We start from the raw sequence: 22,854 nt of genomic DNA on the forward strand, positions 1-22,854 counted from the left end.
GCCAAAGCTTTTTATTTCCTGTTAATTAGAAAGATGTCAAGATCCCGAACAAGTAGCAAATGGATAAAGGAAATTACCGACAACAGGAAATGATTGGAATATCATCTTATATGTCTCTGCTGTTGAAGGGTGCAAACTGTTATACACACTACCTAAGAAGAGAAATTAAACTGGATGATGCAAAGTGCTAGAGGTCACGTATTCTTCCCTCACTTAAGAGCATGAACTGTAAAAGCATTAAGGTTGGTCTCATTAATTACCAGGGACAGACTGGTACCAGTCAGAAGTCAAGGTGAAGTTAGCCTACATGTATATGAAGAACAGTAAGAATGGATCCTTCATATTGGTCTTAATCTTGTGCATAATTATTTTTATATCTAGTGTGACATTTTATGTATATTATTAAATTGTAGCTTTTAGTTTCTCTTCATACTTTCCACTTGAAATTGAAATAAAGTATTTGCCACTTACCAACCACCAAAAGATTTAGCAAGGTTGTAAGCTTCCAGCATTTAGTCTAGAAAAGAAATCCTGTTTTACCTAAATTCACTCCACAAAATCTGTGATCATGCTGTAAGATAACAAAAATAAGAGCACTGGTTGACATTTGAACTTACTATTACCTTTCACAGGGAAGGTGGAAGAGGTTACTAACACTGGATCCTATCGACTCCCTCTGTTGTTAGACGTGGGAATTCAGTGCAATAATAAAACACACCCTGTTTTATCAAAGGTCATTTCAATGATATGTCAAACTTTTCAAAAACTGACTGTGCCACCAGAGTACAGTTTCCTTCAGCTTTAGATGCAGAAAAAATGCAAATATTGCAGCAAGAGTTCCATCACATTCTTAATTTACCATATCACTGCTACAGGATCTGGAAGAGAGCAGTGTTGTACACAACAGCTGTTAAACTAAGCACATTTAAGAGCTCTGAAGCTCCGTGCACATCCAAGTTAAGACTGGAACATTAACATCAAACCAAAATAGTTTCTTAAAGATTTACATTTTCCGTAGCTTTAAAGGTTGTTTAACTAACAACAATCAAGAGGACAAGCAAAAAAAATCTTACAGTAGAATACTTTTTATTATGACAATAAGACAATTAATACCTTCAGTAATAGCACTTTATCATCTGCTTATTCTTGTCAATACATACCCTTTTTGTGGTCATTAAATCTCAATTAACCATCTGATAGATGCTAATGAATTCAAAGAAGTCATTATGGCCAGTCACACAGAAGAAGCTTGACTCCTTAAATTGAATAGAAACTGTAGACAGTATCAAACATCCTTATTAAAAATCAATAGAGAGAGAGCATGTGGTCTGGCAGGCTAAACGAACTGGTAACAAGATGTTTAAAGCCTTCTACTTCTAGGGCAATTATACATCAATTCCAGTGTTGCTGCACGATGAATGGGAAAATTTGACAGCAGTAGCTCCTACCCAACAGACAAGTTATTTTTGTCAGACCTCAGAGCATCAGTCAAATTCATTGATAGCAAAGAGAGTCTAAGGCTTTGTACAACCTGACAGAACCACCTTTTCAGATCAAGGCTATCAGACTTCAGCAAGGAAGCAGAATAAAACATGATTTTTTTTTTTTTCCTGTAGACTGTGTTCAGGATATTAGTATTCAGTATCTGTATTTTCAGTATTCATAGTATATTGGTATTCTTGACAATGGAAACTTCTCGGATTTGGGTTCACTCCAATTTCAGCACATTACAAGAAATATAAACTTGTATTCTACCCTTTCATCCTTTGGCCACTATCAAGAGAAACACAATCATTGCCTGCTATTTCCTATTACTCTCTGTACACTCTAACTCATTTATCCTGCAAAACTATGCCCTGACCAAGGGAAGGCAAGTTTTTAGGTTCCATCTTGTATCCTGCCTAAGAGAAGCTCACTGGATTTTTACAGAACACTGCAGAGCAACAATGGAGAGAAAAGAGGTAAACGTCAGGGCAAATAAATAATCATGAATGCAAATAGTTGGGGGAGGGAGGAGCATAAAGACCAAATAAAAATATTAAATTAAGGGTGACAAAGAGAAGAAAAAAGGCCAGGAAAGAAGAGGGGTGGCCTAGATACTGAGACTGAAAGTCTTCTGAACTGCTTTTACCTTTTCTTCAATGAGATTGCAGGTCCAAGACTTCCTATAATCAGTTAACTCAATCCATCATTTTCAGCAACATTGGACTGGTTTCAAAGACAAAATCTAACTTAAGTGCTGAACCGTATCATATTCAGGACTTCTAATAATTTTAATTGCTATTTCTATTCAGCAAAATGATGAAGGATTATGAGAAACAGCAGGGTGATACTGAGACAGCAGATGAAACCAAAGTATTTTAAGAACAGAAGTAAGAGATGCATAGATCAAATGAAAATACATCAACAAGAAGATAGCTAAGGTAGCTTGGAAAGCATACGCTCTAGACTCAGAAGCTGCTTGAGAAACTACTGAAGAAAATGAAGAAAACAGACCAAAAATAGGATTCCCAAAGTAAACCAAGACACAAATGAAAAGAAAACAAATGCTAATGTGGTATTGTTTTATTGAATTGAACGTAAGAAAAAATGCACTTCCATGACAGAGAAAAGAGGAATATTCTGGGCTCATATGAATGATAAGCCGATCGCCTCGGATGCCAAGGCGATCGGCTCCAGGGCAGACGTGTTCTGCAGCGGAGCAGGGATCGGACAGGCAGGGCTGATTTTTCCAGCACCGAGCCCACTCGAGGGAGCCGCCAGGACCCGGCAGCCCTCGCGAGGGAGGCGAACGAGGCAAGAACGAGGCGTAGCGGGGCCAGCAGCGCCCCCTCCCCGGCCGTTCATAACCTGCCCCTAGGGAGCGCGGCCACCAGGACGGGCACACAGCGCGTGGCGCCTCAGCAGGGAGAGGCGCGGCAGTTGGCGCGGGCAGGGCAGAGCGTTCCCCCCGCCCATACCAACACCTCCTCTAATGGCGGCCTGCCGCTAGATAGGCTGCAATGGTGTACACCAGGCACAGTGCGCTCTCCTGGAAGTCTGTACACACCCAGACCGACTGCCCGATCAACACTGTGGCAGTTCAGGTCTCTGAGTGCAGGGAGTGCCTGAGCCTGTTGCTACCACCTGCGGGGGGCAGAGACTGTGTGCGTGAGGTGTGAGCAGGTGGATGACCTGGTCCGCCTGGTGGCAGAACTCAAGGAGGAGGTGGAGAGGTTGAGGGATATCAGGGAGTGTGAGCGCGAGATAGACTTGTGGAGTAGTCCATCAAACGGGACTTTAGGGGACTGGGATGGTTAGTGGATGGAGCGGGAGTGCAGGTGGTGTTTTGGTCCATCCCTACGGTGGCAGGGAGGGGTACAGAGAGGACACGGAAAGTCCACCTGATAAACACGTGGCTCAGAGGCTGGTGCCAACATAGAAATTTTGTGTTTTTTTTTGACCATGGGGCGCTTTACTTGGCACCCGGCCTGATGGTCGCAGACGGGTCCCTATCTCTAAGGGGAAAATGGATCCTAGGCCAGGAGCTGGCAGGGCTCATTGGCGGGGCTTTAAACCAGGTAAGAAGGGGGACGGGGCTGAAACAAGGCTTGTTAGAGCTGTGCCTGGGGGAACAATGGCAAGGCTGGGAGAGAAGGCAATGGCCCAACTGAAGCGCATCTACACTAATGCACGCAGCATGGGCAACAAACAGGAGGAGCTGGAAGCCACCGTGCGGCAGGCAGGATATGACTTGGTTGCCATCATGGAAACGTGGTGGGACCACTCTCATGACTGGAGTGCTGCAATGTCTGGCTATAGGCTCTTGAGAAGGGACAGGCAGAACGGAAGGGGTGGTGGTGTGGCTCTCTATATCAGAGAGTCTTTCAGTGCTGTAGAACTCGAGGATGGGAATGATAAGGTTGAGTCCCTTTGGGTTAGGATCAGCGGGAAGGCCAACAAGGGAAGCATCCTGGTGGGGGTCTGTTATAGACCGCCGAACCAGGATGAGGAGGCTGATGAGGAGTTCTACAGGCAGCTGACAAAAATTGCAAAATCGTCAGCGCTTGTTCTCGTGGGGGACTTCAACTTCCCTGACATATCCTGGAAGCACAACACAGCTCAGAGAAAGCAGTCTAGGAGGTTTCTGGAGAGCATGGAAGATGGCTTCCTGACGCAGCTGGTTAGTGAGTCTAACAGGGGAGGTGACCCACTAGACCTTCTCTTTGCAAACAGAGAAGGACTGGTGGGAGATGTGGTGGTTGGAAACTGTCTTGGGCAGAGTGACCATGAAATGGTAGAGTTCTCCGTTCTTGGAGAAGCCACAAAGGGGACCAGTAAAACCACTGTATTGGACTTCCAAAGGGCTGCCTTTGATCTGGTCAGGACGCTGATTGGTAGAGTCCCTTGGGAGGCGGTTCTGAAGGGCAGAGGAGTCCAGGAAGGCTGGGCGCTCTTCAAGAGGAAAATCTTAATAGCGGAGGAACGGTCTGTCCCCATGTGCCCAAAGACGAGCTGGTGGGGAAGAAGACCAGCCTGGCTGAACAGAGAATTGTGGCTCAAGCATAGCAGGAAAAAGAGGGTTTGCAATCTTTGGAAAAGAGGGCAGGCCACTTGGGAGGACTATAAGGATGTTGCGAGGCAGTGCAGGGAGAAAATTAGAAAAGCTCATCTGGAGCTTGATCTGGCTACTGTTGTCAAAGACAACAAAAAATGTTTTTACAGATACATCAACGCAAAACGGAGGACTAAGAAGAATCTCCAGCCTTTACTGGATGCGAGGGGGAACTTAGTTACAAAAGATGAGGAAAAGGCAGAGGTGCTCAATGCCTTCTCTGCCTCAGTCTTTAGTGGCAAAACCAGTTGCTCTCTGGATACTCAGTACCCTGAACTGCTGGAAGGGGATGGGGAGCAGAATGTGGCCCTCACTATCCATGAAGAAATGGTTGGCAACCTGCTACGGCACTTGGATGTATGCAAGTGGATGGGGCCAGATGGGATTCACCCGAGGATACTTAGAGAACTGGCAGAGGAGCTGGCCAAGCTGCTTACCATCATTTATCAGCAGTCCTGGCTATCGGGGGAGGTCCCAGTTGACTGGCGGCTAGCAAATGTGACGCCCATCTACAAGAAGGGCCGGAGGGTAGACCCGGGAAACTACAGGCCTGTCAGTTTGACCTCAGCGCCATGGAAACTCATGGAGCAGATTATCTTGAGTGTCATCATGTGGCACTTACAGGGCAACCAGGTGATCAGGCCCAGTCAGCATGGGTTTATGAAAGGCAGATCCTGCTTGATGAACCTGATCTTCTTCTATGACCAAGTGACGCGCTGGGTGGATGAGGGAAAGGCTGTGCATGTGGTCTACCTCGACTTCAGCAAGGCTTTTGACACCATTTCCCACAGCATTCTCCTCAAGAAACTGTCTGCTCATGGCTTGGACTGGCGTACACTTCGTTGGGTTAGAAACTGGCTGGGTAGCTGGGCCCAAAGAGTCGTGGTGAATGGAGTCAAATCCAGTTGGAGGCCGGTCACTAGTGGCATTTCCCAGGGCTCGGTACTGGGGCCGGTCCTCTTTAATATCTTTATCGATGATCTGGATGAGGGCATCGAGTGCACCCTCAGTAAGTTCGCAGATGACACCAAGCTAGGTGCGTGTCGATCTGCTCGAGGGCAGGAAGGCTCTGCAGGAGGATCTGGATAGGCTGCACCGATGGGCTGAGGTCAACTGCATGAAGTTCAACAAGGCCAAGTGCCGGGTCCTCCACCTGGGATGCAATAACCCCAAGCAGAGCTACAGGCTGGGAGACAAGTGGTTGGAGAGCTGCCAGGCAGAGAAGGACCTGGGTGTATTGGTTGATAGTCGGCTAAATACGAGCCAGCAGTGTGCTCAGGTGGCCAAGAAGGCCAACAGCATCCTGGCTTGCATAAGAAGCAGTGTGAGCAGCAGGGCTAGGGAGGTGATTGTCCCCCTATACTCGGCTCTGGTGAGGCCGCACCTCGAGTACTGTGTTCAGTTTTGGGCCCCTCACTACAAGAAGGACATCGAGGTGCTCGAAAGAGTCCAGGGAAGGGCAACGAAGCTGGTGAGGGGTCTGGAGAAGAAGTCCTACAAGGAGAGGCTGAGGGAGCTGGGTTTGTTCAGCCTGGAGAAAAGGAGGCTCAGGGGCAACCTTACCGCTCTCTATAAGTACATTAAAGGAGGCTGTAGCGAGGTGGGGGTTGGTCTGTTCTCCCATGTGCCTGGTGACAGGACGAGGCGGAACGGGCTACAGTTGCGCCAGGGGAGTTTTAGGTTGGATGTTAGGAAGAACTTCTCTACTGAGAGGGTTGTTAGACGTTGGAACAGGCTGCCCAGGGAAGTGGTGGAGTCACCAACTCTGGAGGTCTTTAAAAGACATTTAGATGTTGAACTTAGCGATATGGTTTAGTGGAAGACTTGTTAGTGTTAGGTCAGAGGACTCGATGATTTGAGGTCTCTTCCAATCTAGACAATTCTGTGATTCTGTGAATATCCTAATGGATATGCCATAAGACTAATTTAGAAGTTGTTTCTTTTTTCATTTCCGATGTCACATGCCGTGGAAGAACTGCCAGTCTTAGAAGAGAAGATCATTTATCCTCTCAAACAGCATGGGCACAGACTGTACAACTTATGCTGCCAAGAAACAAGTTTGAAAAAGGAAGACAATCTAATTTCCAAGTTTGATTCAATCTATAATATTCTTTTTAAGATCATGGACAAGGTCATCCCTTGTAGCAGAATGATTTTCTGTAAAAAGATTACAAGGTTCTTAGGACTTGCATTTGAGCAGTCTCATTTTCATCCTAGAGCAGACTCTGCAGTTTACTGGTAAAAGCAGTAAGTGCTGTAATTTTACCCACAACTTGTATACAACAAGCAACGTCACTGCATTATCAGTGCAACAAATTATAGTCATCATTTCAGGTTTAACTATGGGAGAATAACTCTCTGTTTCGTGATGTGACTGTTCTTTAGTCAGCAACACCTTTCCCTGTATGTAATAACTTCACAGTGCTATGAATGCCAGAAGTGAAACTATGATTTGAAGTGCTGGGTGAGCAACTGCAGCTCTGTATGCAAGATGCGCTATATTAGGAGACCTCTGAGTCAGCACAGAGTCCCACTACAGGATTTGGACAAAGAAATGCATCCATATGGCTCAGCTTGAAGGGCAGGAGCCAAAACAAATCTGTAAAAACTGAAAGTTTTAACAAAATCGCAATCTTGAATGAGTCAGGATCTACTTAAAGTCCTTATTTATGCTATTGTCCAGCCTCCACAAAAGTGTTCTTAAATTTTTAGTAATGCTGACAAAGGTGGTAATAATTCTTAACTCCCATCGGGTATATGAAAATACGTACTTTTGCCAACCAGAACAGAAGTGTACGCACCTTTTAGAAGTTCTTCTATTTACCATAAAAGTAAAGTGCACAGCACAAAAGACTAATAGCTATTTTTTTTCAATCCTACCTTGTTGGCAAGGCAATTTGTCCACTGGGCAAAGGAACAGGTACCGTCGCAGGAGCAAGATACAGTATAAGAGGTTGGTTGCCTCTTAGGGACCAAGCCAAGACTCATGAATTTTCCAGAGCGAAATGTGAATGTAAATCTAGTTCACTCCCAGTTCACTTGCTAACTGGGAATACTTCCACATGTAAAGTAACAGAAGTTTCAGTTTATCAGTTATTTTCCATTGTTAGTTTTGATGGCTATCGTATTGTCTTTGATCCAATCACCATTTAAGCATGAAACTCGCCTTTGATCCTATTAAGCAAGATACTCACCTACAGATGACTAAAAAAGCACCTGTCCTTTACAAATTCTGCTGGTCATAAGAATAAAGAATAAATACAGCCCCATCTCAGCTACCTAAAACTAAATGTGCCAGAGGTCAAGTGGCTTTTCCAGAGTTATTGTTCAACACCTTTCTCACTGCAGAATTTTTTCATGCCCCTAATCTGCTCGACCAGTTATCTTCAGTTGACTTTTCTTTCCTTTTTCCATGTGTACAGATCGACTGCCCATTAGTATCACATACCTGCTATTTAATTACAGAAACATTCCTTCATTAAGATTTTCTTCTTTCCACTTCTGCCCTAAATTCACTTTTGTTACAAAGTCCTACTTTTTCTTGCCTGTTACAGAGTTCACAATCAGAAAGACAAACCATGTTATTCAGCTCTAAAAATGCCTTACTTAGGACAGGAACTTAGCAGTTCAAAATGTAGTTCTTTTAGCAAATACATTATAGATCTAATTCCAACATGCAGCATATTTCTTCTAGGAGCTACATATGTAGCTTATTTCTTCTCTCCTTGCTACATCTAGTGTTGCAGAAGCTGATCACTCCTGCCCATTCATCTAGTCTTCCTCCTCATCCCTCCATGGAGCTCTGAGCAGCTCTACAAGAAGCGAAGATGAAACATGTCCGGAGGGCTGGAGTAGTAATCCTGCCTTCACGAGTGTTCTCCAAAACGAAATGCAGCTGCTGAATCCAGTGCCTGATGGACCAGCTGCAGTATTCTGCTATGGGCAAAACCAACTTTCTCAAACCAAAACCACAGCGCAAATGCACTTTCTTTATGGAAAGTAATCATTAAAAAATGTGGTGTGTTAAACAAAGCAAGTGGGACATTATTTACATTTGTGCACATCATGGCTGTCAGGAAACCTAAATATCAAATGGTAACTCACCTTTTTCCTTGCAAAAACACACACGTATTCAATCAAAATTTAAAAAAAAAAAAAAAGGAATCATGTCTTTCAAGGCTGGAAATAAATTGTCTGATATTCTGATGAGCTTATACTGCTTTGATGAAAAAGAAATACATGAAAATACAATGTACAAACTAAGTGCTATTTTTAAACTTACCTGAGACTTCCCTAAAATTTTTTTTTTTTCCAGTAGAAACATTGCACATGCAGAAACAGGGACTCACAAGGTGTTAGTGAGCTTTGACAGAAGATGAAGACAAAGTGAGCACAAAGGCCTGGTCTACAGAAATGTTAGGCTTCTGCCAGCCATCTACAAGATTGTCTAGAGGGCAGAGAAGGTGCCCGCTACCATGCTGGGTTAGCAAGAGGCTATCGAGGACCTAGAGGTGAGTGAGGTGCTGGACAGACCGCGGGCGGCAGGAGCAGGGTTAGTGTGAGCCCAGGCCCGCTGCCAAGCGCCGGGGCCGGTCAGAGAGAGGCGGCGAGAGGCCAGCGGTGCACTTACGGACGCTGCCGCAGACTGCCATGCAGTACTCCTCCGAGTCAAAGTTGTTCCTGTTGCCGCCGCAGCCGCCGTAAAAGAAGGGCGCGCACTTTCCTTCGGCCACGTCAAAGTACCAGCGGGAGATCATCGCGCGGCAGGGACCCGTCTCGGCTTGTTCAGAGCACACCTCTAGTCAGAGGAGACCCGGAGGAACCACATTTAGCATGAAAACGGCCTTGCCTGGGTTTCCACCTACCCAGTGTGCTGAGGAACACCTCAAGAGGAAACCCAAATTACTGTCCACTTCAATGCTTCCCCCCGAAAACCACCCCAGAGATGGTGCAGGCACATTTTGAAGCGGTTCAGACTCTTGCCGCTAAGCCACAGGCCTGAAGGTAAACATCTGAAGGGATGAGGTGCCAGCTTCTTTCCTGTTGGCCTGTAGCTATGCAACCCCCCCAGACTGATTTTCCTAGCTTATGTAAAAGAAAAAAAACAAACAAAACATGTACCAGCTATACAGGAGAACAAATTCTCTTCAGGCACCTAATTATTATATACAAGCACTGACAAAGAAACTCCCTCTTGCACCCGGCTCGGTACAGGGGTTGTGATTCATAGTTCAAGGGCTCACATATATAAAATTAGTGCCACAGCTTTACTCCATCCATGGGAAGAAATCTCATCCCCAGTGAATGTACTGAGGGGAAAAAAAAAATTAAAACAGCTTGCATTTGTTTTTATTGTGAGCTGCCACAGTCTTTGCCTATAACCTGAAACACACAAAAACCTGAGGGAAAAAACAAAAACAAAGCATGCAAATTACAGAAGATAAAGGAAATTCTGCCCACAATTTGGAATCCAGCCAATTACACAAGTAAACATACAGCCCTTTACCAATAATGTTCCAAACAGAAAAAAAAAAAAAAGGAAAAAAAAAGTTCTATCTTCCAACATGCATATACATCATTTCAAAACCACATAGTATCAAACATCAATATGCCCCTCTTTTGCTTTCATCCCCCACACTACACCAGCAGACAAACTGGCACGCTCACTAGAGGCGTCTAAATCCTCTGCATGAATGTGAATTTTGTGAAAGGCAGTTCCCCAAGGGTTGAATGGTGGGGAGAATCATCAGTGCACTGGCACTGGAAATGCCGTGTGCACTCGTCACCTCTAAGATGCTGGCTACACAGAATCCCTCCTGGCAGACTGTCCTGACAAGTGATCAGCTCTGCGCTCTCCCTGGGAACACCGCTGCTTACTGCATAGATTTGAGATTCATTTGTCATCAGTAGTTGATGCCTGTCTGCACTTAAATATGTAACACAGGTATAATTTTACACATGCATTTATTTATAGATATGGTACATGAATATGCTAATCTTAAGAATCAATTTTAGGGAGCATCTACATTTGCTCCAAGATAAGCAGACCAATGTTTGTTTTTTTTTGCAGTTAACAAAGACATACTACAAATCCTACAGTTCTGTATCAAGCAATTTTTGAGAAAAAAGCAAACCAGATTTAATTGTGCAGACCATTAATTACAATTAATTGCATGCTATCGTAAGATTAATTATATACCACATTTAGTACACAAGTGGTTGCTCAGATTTATTTTCAAATAACATCTAGACCTGCCATCCAATTATGCAGCCAAACCCTCACACAAAGCTAACTTTGCAGAGACTTGGAAGAGCTGCCAGATGTCAATTAAAAATGAATAGTGACTCATGACATTAAAGAGACAGGTATAATCAAGAGAATTCTGGCTGGCAGGAAATGTCATTTCAGAAAACAAAGGTCTCAACATCTCTGTCTTTCTTTAAAAATGACTTAATTCATGTTGACTAGGGCCTGACCTCTAACCACACCATAAGCACCTTCTACGCTTCCCTCAAAATACTAGTGTTGCTATAAAGTCTGCCATATTTCATTTTGTACTGTTACGTGTTATCGGGATGGGAATGATTCACGTATTTGGTCTGAAATTTCCTACATGTACAGCTCTCACAGAAATAGGAGCTGAGACTTTGTGTATATGCAAATAACGTGCAAAAGTGAAGGTAACTGTCCATCAAATAACTGGTGCCAGTGATAACATGGAATTAGCTCTCTGGAAACTACAGTCATTCATACACGTGAAGATGCACTTGGACACGCATTCTGGAAACCACTGCGTAGAGCTCTAAAAACAGCAAGACTGAAGCAGTGGAGCCTCCACAGCCAACCAGATTGCTTTCAGTGAGTCCTAAATGGCAATTATTTCACCACAGAGAGAAATGGCCTACTGTGCAAACAGTTTATGACCTACATGAAGACGAACAGGAGAGGGAAACTGCTCCATCACTGCCCTCACTGAGGGAAGCGTGTTGCTCGTTCAGGATAGGAAACTTCTTGCTGCTGTCACCCCTTTTCCAGCAGTGCCACCACTGTCCACCACCACCTTACCTCCATGGAGGGTTCCTTCAGCCCTGCTTCAGGGGTGAAGGCACATTTTTAAACCAGCTTCAATGCTTGAAAAACAGCCCTGGTTGCTCCCATTGCTGGGCCAGTTCCTCTTCCCATGCCTCTCCATATCCCCATCACTTGTGCTCATTTAAAAAAGCCACAATTTAATCTTCAGCTCTACTGCTGTAATTGAGAGGATGGAGCAATGAAGCAGAGATGGGAACTTCCGCAGCTTTTCTCGGGCTAAGAAAAAATTACTGCCATCCATATCCTGCTTCCCTTCCACTGGTACTGAGTGTAGCAATTAAAGCCTATGATGGATGAGCTATGGTACTTTCACAGATATTAGCAGCAGGCAGCATACATGGCTACATGATGCATCAAAAAATTAAAAGCTGTCTTTGCTTCACACAGTAATCCTGTTGCTGAAAACTGATTAAAAGATGAGTTACTTTTTGCCACTGTGTAATTCAATTTTACTTGTTATCACAAATAATTTTTGTCCAGTATAGCATTACTGTGAGCTTTGCTTTGTTTAAGGAACTGGCTCACTATCCCCCTTCAAAAATGCATTTTTTGCCTTTGGATCTGCAAAACTAAACAGATTAAAAAGGACATGCCTTTGTCACAATTCAGGTTCATAAAGTGGTCTAAACTGTAACTCTGTTTTCAGACGCTTATAATTTTCACACCATCCTTCTGCAACTGTAAAACTCCCCATCTTCTCTGCGCCCTAAACCAAAGATTACAGTTGGCAGTTCCTTCCCTCTCCAAAACCTTACATTTTATACTTTCTTTTGAGATAATCATGGGAGAATAATGCAGGTTTTCTCATCTGAAGCTTCTTATACACTTATTCTAGTTTCCTGATGCAAAAAGAGGTATTTCTAACAAAGCAGGTAGATCACTCCCTGGAGAACAGTTCTGTAGCAAAGCTTTTTGATTTGCTTTTAAATTAATACATTAAGGTGATATACTGCAAACAATCAACGTGGACGTTGACTGTTACTTTTCCTTAGAAATGGATAAGCATAGTTTTCATGTATGGGGACATTGATTTACAGTGGCTCCACATGACGAACTTCCATAACGCTCACTTACCAAAACGCTGTTAGCAAAGCTAATTAAAATTTATGTGCAAACATTCTAGGTACTTCTGATGATCAATTTTTAGAGAGGAAAATATAAAATATGGTTCTGAATGTCATCTCAAAATTTTTCATTACCATATAAATTGGTTCTGCTTGTTCCTTGAAGAAAACTGATTTTAAATCAAAATGAAATAATTGCTTTATTTCAAAATCTCAACTCCACGCTTGTGTTTTTTTTTTTTTTTTTTTTTTTTTCACATGGGACTAAGACTTGCTCTGTGAACAACAACATTTTCAATAGAGGAATCTGAAATAGAGTTTAAACTTCTAAGGGGAAAAAAAATCTACATTTACATACTCCTATTACTGTAAACATTACGGTTATTCATTATTTTCTTCAGGATTTGAGTTTGTACATGATACTTAAGTGATCGTGAAAAGTAAGCTCATTTAAATGCTGGCACAGGCTGCTCCGAACCTCAAACCAGAAATTAAATTTGAAGTGTTTTAAGAAAAAAATAAAAAGTACAAACAGCAGGAGTTAAAGAATCATCTCGGACCTGTCTTGGAAGCTGGGTTCTATATTTACTTTACACCTCTGAAAAACCTCTTCTGCCTGGATGCTGCATCAGAAAGATCCATCACGTTGGCTTACAAGTATTACTCATTCTTTAATTTAGCTGTGGTATTGGAAAATACAATTTATCTATGACTTTTTCTGTACCATCAGCCCTCAAGCTGGACATTGATATTTTCAAGTATATGCAAATAAAACACTCTCGTGTATTTTACACATGTGAACCAGCTCAGTAGCACTGGTGTATGTGTTTGTGTTGTCCATGTTGGTATCAGTTCTAACTGTGTCTCATACTCACACGAACATGTAATTACTCACATGTATGCATGTGTAATGTCTGCTTGTGTAATGTCTGCTTTTATAATGTCTGCATTACTCACATATAATGCACTTAGCTGCTTGAGTAAATAGGACCATGATTATTTATTTTACCATTTGTATTTCACCAAAGAACAAAGTAATCAATTAATGCAAAAGAGGACAAAGGAATAAACCTCTCAAATATATATCATGAGGTATATGCTCCACTTTACTATGTGCTAGTACATAATATTGTAAGTGGAGTAATTTTGGCTTCCATGTCTTCAGGAACAGAGAACTATAGTTTGAAGATATTAATACACACGCATCTATTCTAGTCTCCATTTTTTAACTAGCTGAGAAAAATGAGACAAGTTAAAGAGTAAATGCACACTGTTTTTCTTACACTGTTCTTGTTCCAAAAGGGAACGATAATGTTTCATTCAATGAATTAATCACAGGGAATATTTAAAGATAATCTCACTGAAACAAAGCCTCCTCATTCTGAATATATAGTTAGAAAAGGCAGCCAAATTTTAGTTTGAGTATTTGAAGACAAAAGCTAATTTCATAGGAGGTTTTTGGAATTAGGAAGAGACAGCTGGGAAGCTGGCACAAGCTCTAGGAGTAAAGTTGGTGCATTAGCTACATGACTGCTAAAATACTTTCTATAGATAAAGTTAAAAGAAAAAGCAAAATGATGAGTTTCGAGTATAAAACTGAAAAACAGCCTTTCTTAAAAGCGTTATTTCCATCCTAAACAATTAACATTGGATTTTTCTCTCTAACGTTTATTCTTAATCTACTGGAGGGGGATATTTGGTACATGAGAAAAAAAGAATTGTACACATGGCTAGAATACAAAGCCTTACAATTTTCATGTGGAACAAATATGTGACAATGTATTTTCTATCTGTTTGTGCAAAACACAACAATGTTTTAAACCAAGGTGCCAAATAGTTACCACTGATGGCCAGAACCCAAACAAATACCCCAGCTTGATTTTTAAGTGTAAGTCAATAAAATTTCATGAATTTATGTCTATTTTACGGAAGTTGTAATTGCCACCTAACATCATAATTATGCCAACATGGCAAGACGTGAATATGAGTATTAGCTCAAAAACACATTCCAGACTTTTTACACAGCAAAATAAAATATTCAATTAATAACTGCTTCAATATAGCAAAGTGACATTTTATCTAGGGAAGCAGATTCCTGGAGGATTTCTTCTGTCAGGAAGTAATTCAAATGAAACCACTCTCTCCCCTCCAACCTTAAGTAAAACAACACTATTACTGTGTTTAGTATTTAGTACATTTGCTCTTGACCCAAAATATTAATAATATATTGCTTTTTCATCAAGAAGATTACTAAACCCTAAAAAAGATTTATCTTTAATTGCAACATATCATGAAGTTCTATGTTACAGTGGAAAAGCTGTGCTTTAAATCATAATGTCTAATTAAAAGCTATCAGTTATTTTAATGCAAATCCATTAGGTTAATTTTATCAGCTCTTGCTCATGTGTTACTGTAGATTATCACTCTTAATGAAGATCTTATAAAAAAATAAATAAAAAAAAAACAGAAGAGTTAGCATAACATGCACTACTTGTATAGCAATGTGCCAATGCTTTCTTAATATGGAATAATACAACCACACATTATCACTTTACAAACAAAGCATACTGCACAGCCTTGAAGGAAATGGAAAACAAGGAAATATTACTTTAACAGAAAGATAATAACCTTTCAAAGAAGAAAGTGGAACAAAGCCATTGAAGGTGAAAAGATCACTATTAATCTAGTATATGCTACTAATATTCTAGAATTATCCCCCAAATTACAGTTGATGGGTCTAGTAATCAGGGTTAACCTCCCTTACCTTAGAATAGGTGATAGCTGTCACTGAATGTATTTGAAGTCTTTCAGACATATAAGTCCACAGAAAAAAAAAAAAAAGAAGAAAAAAAAAGAAAACAAAAGTATGCTGGATCAATAAAGCTAGGAGCTACAATACAAAGATTGGGCTACTTTTCTCCTGCTAGGAAACCAGAATATGATCTCCTGCTTGCAACTCCAGATTGCAAACATAGTTAAAATGGCATGTCAACAGCACTGCTGAGTTCTTTCCTAGCTGTTTAAAGAAATCCAGTTGAATTAGATAAAGCAAAACCGATCGCTGAAGGGCAGCATTATGTGCTAGACGGGGCAGGTCATGCTTATGCTGAATCTCCCCCATCTGCCAGTAGGTATGCGAAGATGCTGCCAAGTGTTTTTGCCAGGCTGCTGTGTTTGACCCTGCTGCTTTCCTTTAAATGAGACCTGACTGACTGCCATGCTGACGGAAAGCATTAAGTTCAAATTGCTTATTCTTTGTCATAAGCCAAGAGAGACTGATTTTTCTTATCGCCTGCTGTGCTGAAGGAGAGCAGAAATCACAAACAACTGCACGCGACGCGTTGCTTGCTTCAGTCATGCACTGCAAGGATGACCTGGAGCCTGGATGGCTCACAAACAGCTCTGCACAAACCTGCAGGGTGGCAGCAAGCTGCTCTGCTGCTTGCACCTGACCACCAGAAAGTTACCTCCCCTGCTCCATACAGAAGCAGAATCAAGAGCCACAGGTTTCTTGCAGGGCTCCGTAAGTGAGCCACACTCTCTTCATTGCAAATTCCGTGCTAACATCTCACCAAGGGTGAAAAATGCAGATCTGACATTAATTCACGCTGTCGATCCCTGTAACCTTAGACTCACCATCTGCTAGATTTAACATCTGAACTCTGGCAAGAGCAGATCTGAAAGTTCAAACTGGGTCTGACGTTGCACTCCATATGAACTGAGACTAGAGCCGGTCCCTCAGCAGAGACGGGAATGAAAATACTGGCAAGTCCTGTGCTAGGAAAAGTTTATTTGCACTTCTGAATAAACATTATAGCTCATAAAAAATATGCTCACTACAGAAATTGAATGAAAAGACTACCCTCCCATCAATGACCTCTCATTCTCTAAGCAAGGCTGTAACTTCCTTCTCACTGGAATTAAGTCTGGAAGTAGATCCGCTATTGCTGTTTTGATCGTGACTCATTAAAGTATGCATAGAAATAAAATCGCCTGACAAATTGATTCTACAATAGTTCAAGTGTCTTTAAAGTATAACATTGCACTTATGCTTTTCAATTATTTATGGCTGATGGCAGTCATTCCATTGATTTGGGGGAGAAAAGGCTCAGCACCAGCCCACAATTAGACTTAATTTATGGTTTTAGAACAGTTCTTTGCTGATTTCACATTGAAAACCAACTTCTCTAAAAGTGGACGCACCCACCCCCTGTGCTCTTTAATGCTATGACATGGTATTAGCCACGGCTCCATAAAGTACACTTAAAACCAGCTGTAAAGCATCTATGAAAAGCATCTTAGGATATGTTTTATGAATGGCATTGACTAACACGTAGGAAAAGTAGCCTGGAGGCCTCAACAGAGCTCACATCCACAAGAACAAAGCTCCAGTGCTTAATCCCACTTGAAGAGGCTTCCCAGATGTCTCCACAGCACGGCCTAACACACACACACAGTGCCTACAAGGCACCTCTGGCTTCTTCATTTGCACCAGCAGCAACAAATTTTCCTGTTTGCAAGTTCACAGCAGATGCTCACCACAGAAGATCCCGGACCTGCTGGCAGCACCAGGAGTACATGGAGCCTTGAGGGAAGCTTTCTCCCAAGCGTGGCAAGGAACACAGGAGCGGGGGCCAAGGCTATGAATTACGTGGGCATTCCCACATTTGCAAATAAATGAGCATTCTGCATGGTGCTGCTCATTCGGACGTCACTTACAGGCACTCAGAGAAAGCCTCAGCACCCTCCGTGCCCCAGGAAGGCTGGAGGTCAGAAAGCCCGAGGGGCTGGGGCAGAGCCGTGCTGGGAATTTCTATCAGTAGCAGACTGCCCTCACCCCATCTACAGCAGGATGTACTTGGTCACCCAGGGTGGGAAATTTTGTACTTGGGAGGAACAGGACAACAGCTTTTCATTGTCAGCAAGCGTGCATATTTCTAAGGGATTTTTAAAAGGTTGCTTCAATAGTTTGCTTCCTATTTTTTCTATTTCACATTCATATTATTATATACTATTTTCCTGAAGGCTAAACATCTTAACCTCTTTGAAATGTCACCCTCAGTAAAGAAAAGAGCTCTACCTAATTTGTCCTCATTTCCACTCATCCAAAATCCCATTAAAGTGAAGTGTTCTTTTTTTTCCCCCTCAATATTCATTTTCCATTCAGAACAGGGCGTTTTATCCCCAGGTGGTGAAAGCTCACATATGGAAATATATTTAATTGGTTTAAAGATTTAAACATAATCTCCTCCCAACCCCTCCTCACTGAACTGGCTCTCCAGTAATTGAGCAAAACACTCAACAGACAGAGTTATATAAGACAGAAATGCATGGGATTGCTTCTCCAACCTTAGAAAGGAACATTTGCAAACCATTTTACCAAAGCATTAATACTTTTGATGAGGGAGCTTATCTACACACAGACTGAGTAGTAAAGCTAAATGAATAGACTTACCCTTTTCCAAGGCATCTCCTTGGCACCCTTCTGTCACATGCACGTGAGAACTCATAGAAATCATATTTAAAAATACTACTGCTCTGTTGTGCATGGACTAGGGTGCTACCTCCTGCTTTGAGCTGACACTCTCTTCTCCCATAACAAATGCACATGATATTCCACACATGATTTTTCTGTGTTATTTACTATACATGGCAGTCAAATATTATTTAGTGTGACTCGAATTAAAAACAAAAATAAATTGGAAAAAAAAAAAACAAACAAACACAAAAACAACAGGATACCTCTTCAGTTTCTATCCACATCATATGCAATGACCAGATACCTGAAAGAATACTTATACTGGGAAAAGGAAAGAGGAGGGAACTCAACTTGCAAATTACAAAGGACAAAACATAAAGATGCAGCAACTTAGGGTATTTTGCTGTTTGGAACATTTTTTTGTCATAAAGGGCAACTACACAAAGCAGCAGGATTAGTTTTCCAGCCCCAAGCTAAGTGCCCACGAATTTACCTCTGACAACCTCTTCCACAGACTCTGTAGTTGTGGTGGTAGTGGTTGCAATGCTGGTAGTTCTTTCAGTTGCTTCCTCATACTCTTCCTCTGTCTCTTCAATTTCATCACCATCACCATCGTCATCGTCATCATCAGCATCTTCATCTTCCACAACAGTTAACTCTTCATCTTCCTCTGGCTGTTCTTCTACTACCTTATCATCACTAAATGAAGAAAATGATAATGATGTGTCAGCAACAAAATGACTTCAAGGTGGTGAGAACGTTTTGTTTGGAAACACTGTAAAGGACAGGAAAGTACCTGTTTCTCCCTCACCCCACCCTTAAGTAAAAAAAAAAAAAAAAAAAGAATCAGTGATGCTGGAATGTCCCACTGAAATCAGAAATGCTTGAAAAAAAAAAGAAAGCTAACATTAGCAATGCTGTGAGAAACCTAGCAAGACGCCAGACTGGAACTCCTCCTTGTACACAGGGACGGAAAAAAGAAACCCTGTCAGCAATGCTGTATTTTGACAGCTGAATAACACTCCAAATACACTTGCTTCACGCTGCCATCAACAAATCAATTTGTATTTTGAAAGAAGCTCAAATTAGCTCAAAATGCACTCAGCTCACACGCACATGAAAGTGAGAGAGTTCCTCTGGATTTTCTCACTCAGAAGACAGCTTACCCTAAGGCTTGCTGTGGACTACCTTGCTTGACACTCACAGAGGACAACTCAGTGTCAAATCAAGCATCCAGCTGACCTGTAATTCTCTACACTGACTGATTTTTTTCATCCTGTTGTCAAAATAGTACTCTGTGAATAGAAAAGCCACTTCTAAAGGAACTGTGCACAGAGCTGTCTGCTTCCACAAGGTTCACTCAAAAGACAACATCTGAAACGTGTAAACTTTTTTGGGGGGAGGGCGGGAACAGTTCACACACACTCAAGCTTCAGCTGACTGCTGCTAGCTCTTCTCTTTGCAGTTTTATCTTCTTTGGGCACCTCAAAAGCAGACAACAGACATGACAGACTCAGCACGACAAGCTCGGCTCATCTGTGCTGTGGTGCCAATGCTGCTGGGGCCTCTGTGGCCTGCAAGGATCTGCAAGGCCTCTGTGAACACCGACGGTACTACACTAAGCTGCCATGTACAGGAGGGAAAGGCATTCACCCCTGGGCTCATGAAGAAAACTCAAACCACTCAGCTAAATCTTGCCGTATATCACAGCTGCCTTAAATGATAATTCACGTAGATACCTAAAAGCCCAAGGACCTCAATCAGCCTTGGGCAATACGAAGGAATACTGCAGTCGGCTGTCAAACATGCTTGGTGGCCTAATGTGTCAATCATTTGCTGGGATCATTCTTAATGCTGAATGATATACAGGCAACAGGCCAAAACCCATACACTTACTGAATGCTACTGTGAGTTTTGAAAGGCTTCCTAACACAGCACCAGCTGTAGTAAGGTCTCAGGTTTGTTAGGCTGATCTTCTACTTGAAATTCACTACTAATGAGTAAATTGCTTTTAAATATTCAAACATGCAGTGACTTTTTGTCACCATCATACACATGAGGTTTTGCATCTTTTTTTCATGGCATCGCATATGCTTGAACAGCCTTTTATTTGAAGTTAACAACTTGCCTCCTTCACCTCGATTTGAAGACTAAGCCTGCAACATTTCACTTTACAATATGTTCTCTAGTACAGCTTTGAAAGTAAACTCAGAGCAAAGAGGACAGTAAGATATTTTTAATAGGTTGTGAGGAAGAAGCTGGGAAATAGTGATAGAAATCTTGCATGCCACAAGACTTGCTTCTTAGGAAAAAGTTAAGACTCTACAAACAAGTGTGCATTCTCTGTTCCTCACCCCCAAAGATATCTGGCCACCCAAAACACAGCAGTGACTTAAAAGTAATAATGAAACTTTTCATTTGGTGAATCCTAGGCAGGTTACAAAAATGTGTGTAGTAATAGCCAACTTACAGAAGAGCCTGAAAAAGGGATGAGCTGTTCCCATTTTACATGGGAAAGACTGCAAAAGTGGCAAAACCACCAGGTTCTTTTTAGTTTCTTGTTTTCAAAGAACTGGATAAGAAATTTCAGCACCTTCACAGTATGGCTTTCCTCTAGCATTCTAATTTCATCATCTCCAAAATCTTCTGCTTAGTTCTTAGTAACTCCTTTCTGAACAACAGATTTCTTCGATTTTCATTATTAAGTATTTTGCCTTTTTACCAGCATGAAATAATTGCTATATATACACTGTCACCTTTCAATGGCCAGAGAGGGCTGGATTTCTAAATTCTAGTATCTGTTTCTGATCTCCAGGTTAATGAACTTCTAGTCTTAGCTACATACAGACATTCAAACCAGGAGTGCTGAGTATAAAACATCCAGCTTTTGATCAAGAGCATCAGATAGGATATGCTGTTCAACATTAAAGAAAATTCTTCTCTCTGTCTTTCTCTCCCTCACCTGAGCTAAAAATACAGAAACAAACACAGCATGCTTTAAAAAAAGTGCAATTATTTTTCCTCTTCCTTTCACATAAATGATCACACTCAGATATTGGCAAGCTCATAAAGCTAAAAAAAAAAAAGGACCAAAAAAAAAAAAAAGGCAAATTAATGAAACAAAGGAAAGTCAATCAGTCACATGGAAAGCCACTTCAAAAATAATTTGTATGCATGCACCCAATATCCATCTGTTTTTAGCTACACAAAAGCAATTAACTCAGTTATGCCAGTCCTCAGCATTCTGCTGGGAAATTGTCAGCATCAAGGCGAAGCTTTCTGCTCTTAGTGTTGTTCAATGGTGACAGGAGCAGGATGAAAAGAGAATTTCTGTACGTGCTGGTTGGCGCTGCCCACCATTACAGTGGACCCTGGTTTCCTCTCCACTGATTTATCAGAAGTAAATGCCTTAGTGTGGCTCCCACCTCCATCCCCTTTATGAGTTGCTCCTTGCTGGAGAGCTAGACATATGAGACAGTAAAAAAAAGGCAGAAATAATGGAAGACTACAACAGTTGACAGGATCAGCTTCCTGAAAAAAATTTAAAAATCTTGCACAAAATTGCGCTAGAATATTTTTTCTAATTTGATCATTCCTAGAAAAATTGCATCTCTGCTAGCAAAATAAATTGCAAGATTCAAATCACAAGAGTAGTATTTCACAGGATTTAATGTTTGCAAGTTACGAAAAAAGGACATAATGAAAACAGAGTAAAAATGGTTTTACCCTAAATTTTGATACCTAAATGGAAGCGTGAGCCTTGCTAAATATTTAAAGAAATAAGATGCCTGAAAACAGGCTTAGCAAGTTCATTTCCCTATTAAACAGGTTTTTAAAACTCTCATTGTGCAGAAACGTGTTGCTATGTTGAGGTTCTAAAGGAGCACTCCTGTCTCTCTTGAAAAGTAATTATTTTCTCAGCTATTTTATCTACAAAGATGATTTAGTCTCCTTCCTTATTAGCACTATTGTTCAAAGAAAAGGGGAAGGAGAGAAGTGCTTTTACACGTTCTTAATAAGATTTTCCTTCAACGAAGCTGAATACCAGAAAATAACTGGACTTGCAGTAGTCTGATGATTTTATCATGCCCAGCTATGCAGCACAGTATCAGAAGCCAAACTGTATGAATACACAACAGTGAGGGACATATCACAGTAAGCTCTAACAGTAAAAACAGCAATAGCTTTACATTAGAAATCAATGCTAGCTCACTAAGTCACTTGCTCCTAAGATTCAATCGCAGTAACCATGTACAGCAATGCAAGCAGATGTCCACGTCTTCTCAGAGCCCGCAGCAGTTAGGACACATGAGAAAAGCAGTAATACCATACTGTAGCTTAAGAACACTACTCAAGGGCCAGGGGCCACTGGGAAGGAGGGGGAACTGCAGTAGTTGCCCCAGAATTTGCTAGGAAGGGAAATTTGAGCCTTATTCTTGAAGACAGGTTTAGTATAAAAAACGTTAAATCTTGATGTGCTTCTATCACAAAGGTAGGAGGTGGAATTGACATTTTTAATACCACAGAAGTACTAATTCTTGTAATAACATGAAAAATTATCCTTGGTTTTGTTTCTTTGGACGTGATCTCTGTTACTGTCCGGGGTCTTCTACAAAGAATATGC

General features: G+C 41.6%; 1 protein-coding gene across 1 annotated transcript in view; it reads right to left on the reverse strand.

The window, feature by feature from the left end:
• Window positions 1–22,854, reverse strand: part of APP (amyloid beta precursor protein) — a 217,069-nt gene that overhangs the window by 78,932 nt on the left and 115,283 nt on the right. The window contains exons 6-7 of the mRNA XM_084283723.1: window positions 18,724–18,929; window positions 9,225–9,392 (exon numbers count right to left, since the gene is read on the reverse strand). Coding sequence (XP_084139849.1) covers window positions 9,225–9,392; window positions 18,724–18,929 — 374 coding nt within the window. The remainder of the gene's footprint in view (window positions 1–9,224; window positions 9,393–18,723; window positions 18,930–22,854) is intronic.

The sequence above is a fragment of the Netta rufina genome (genome assembly GCF_964035555.1).
Source record: "Netta rufina genome assembly, chromosome: 1".
In the NCBI taxonomy this organism is placed as follows: domain Eukaryota; kingdom Metazoa; phylum Chordata; class Aves; order Anseriformes; family Anatidae; genus Netta; species Netta rufina.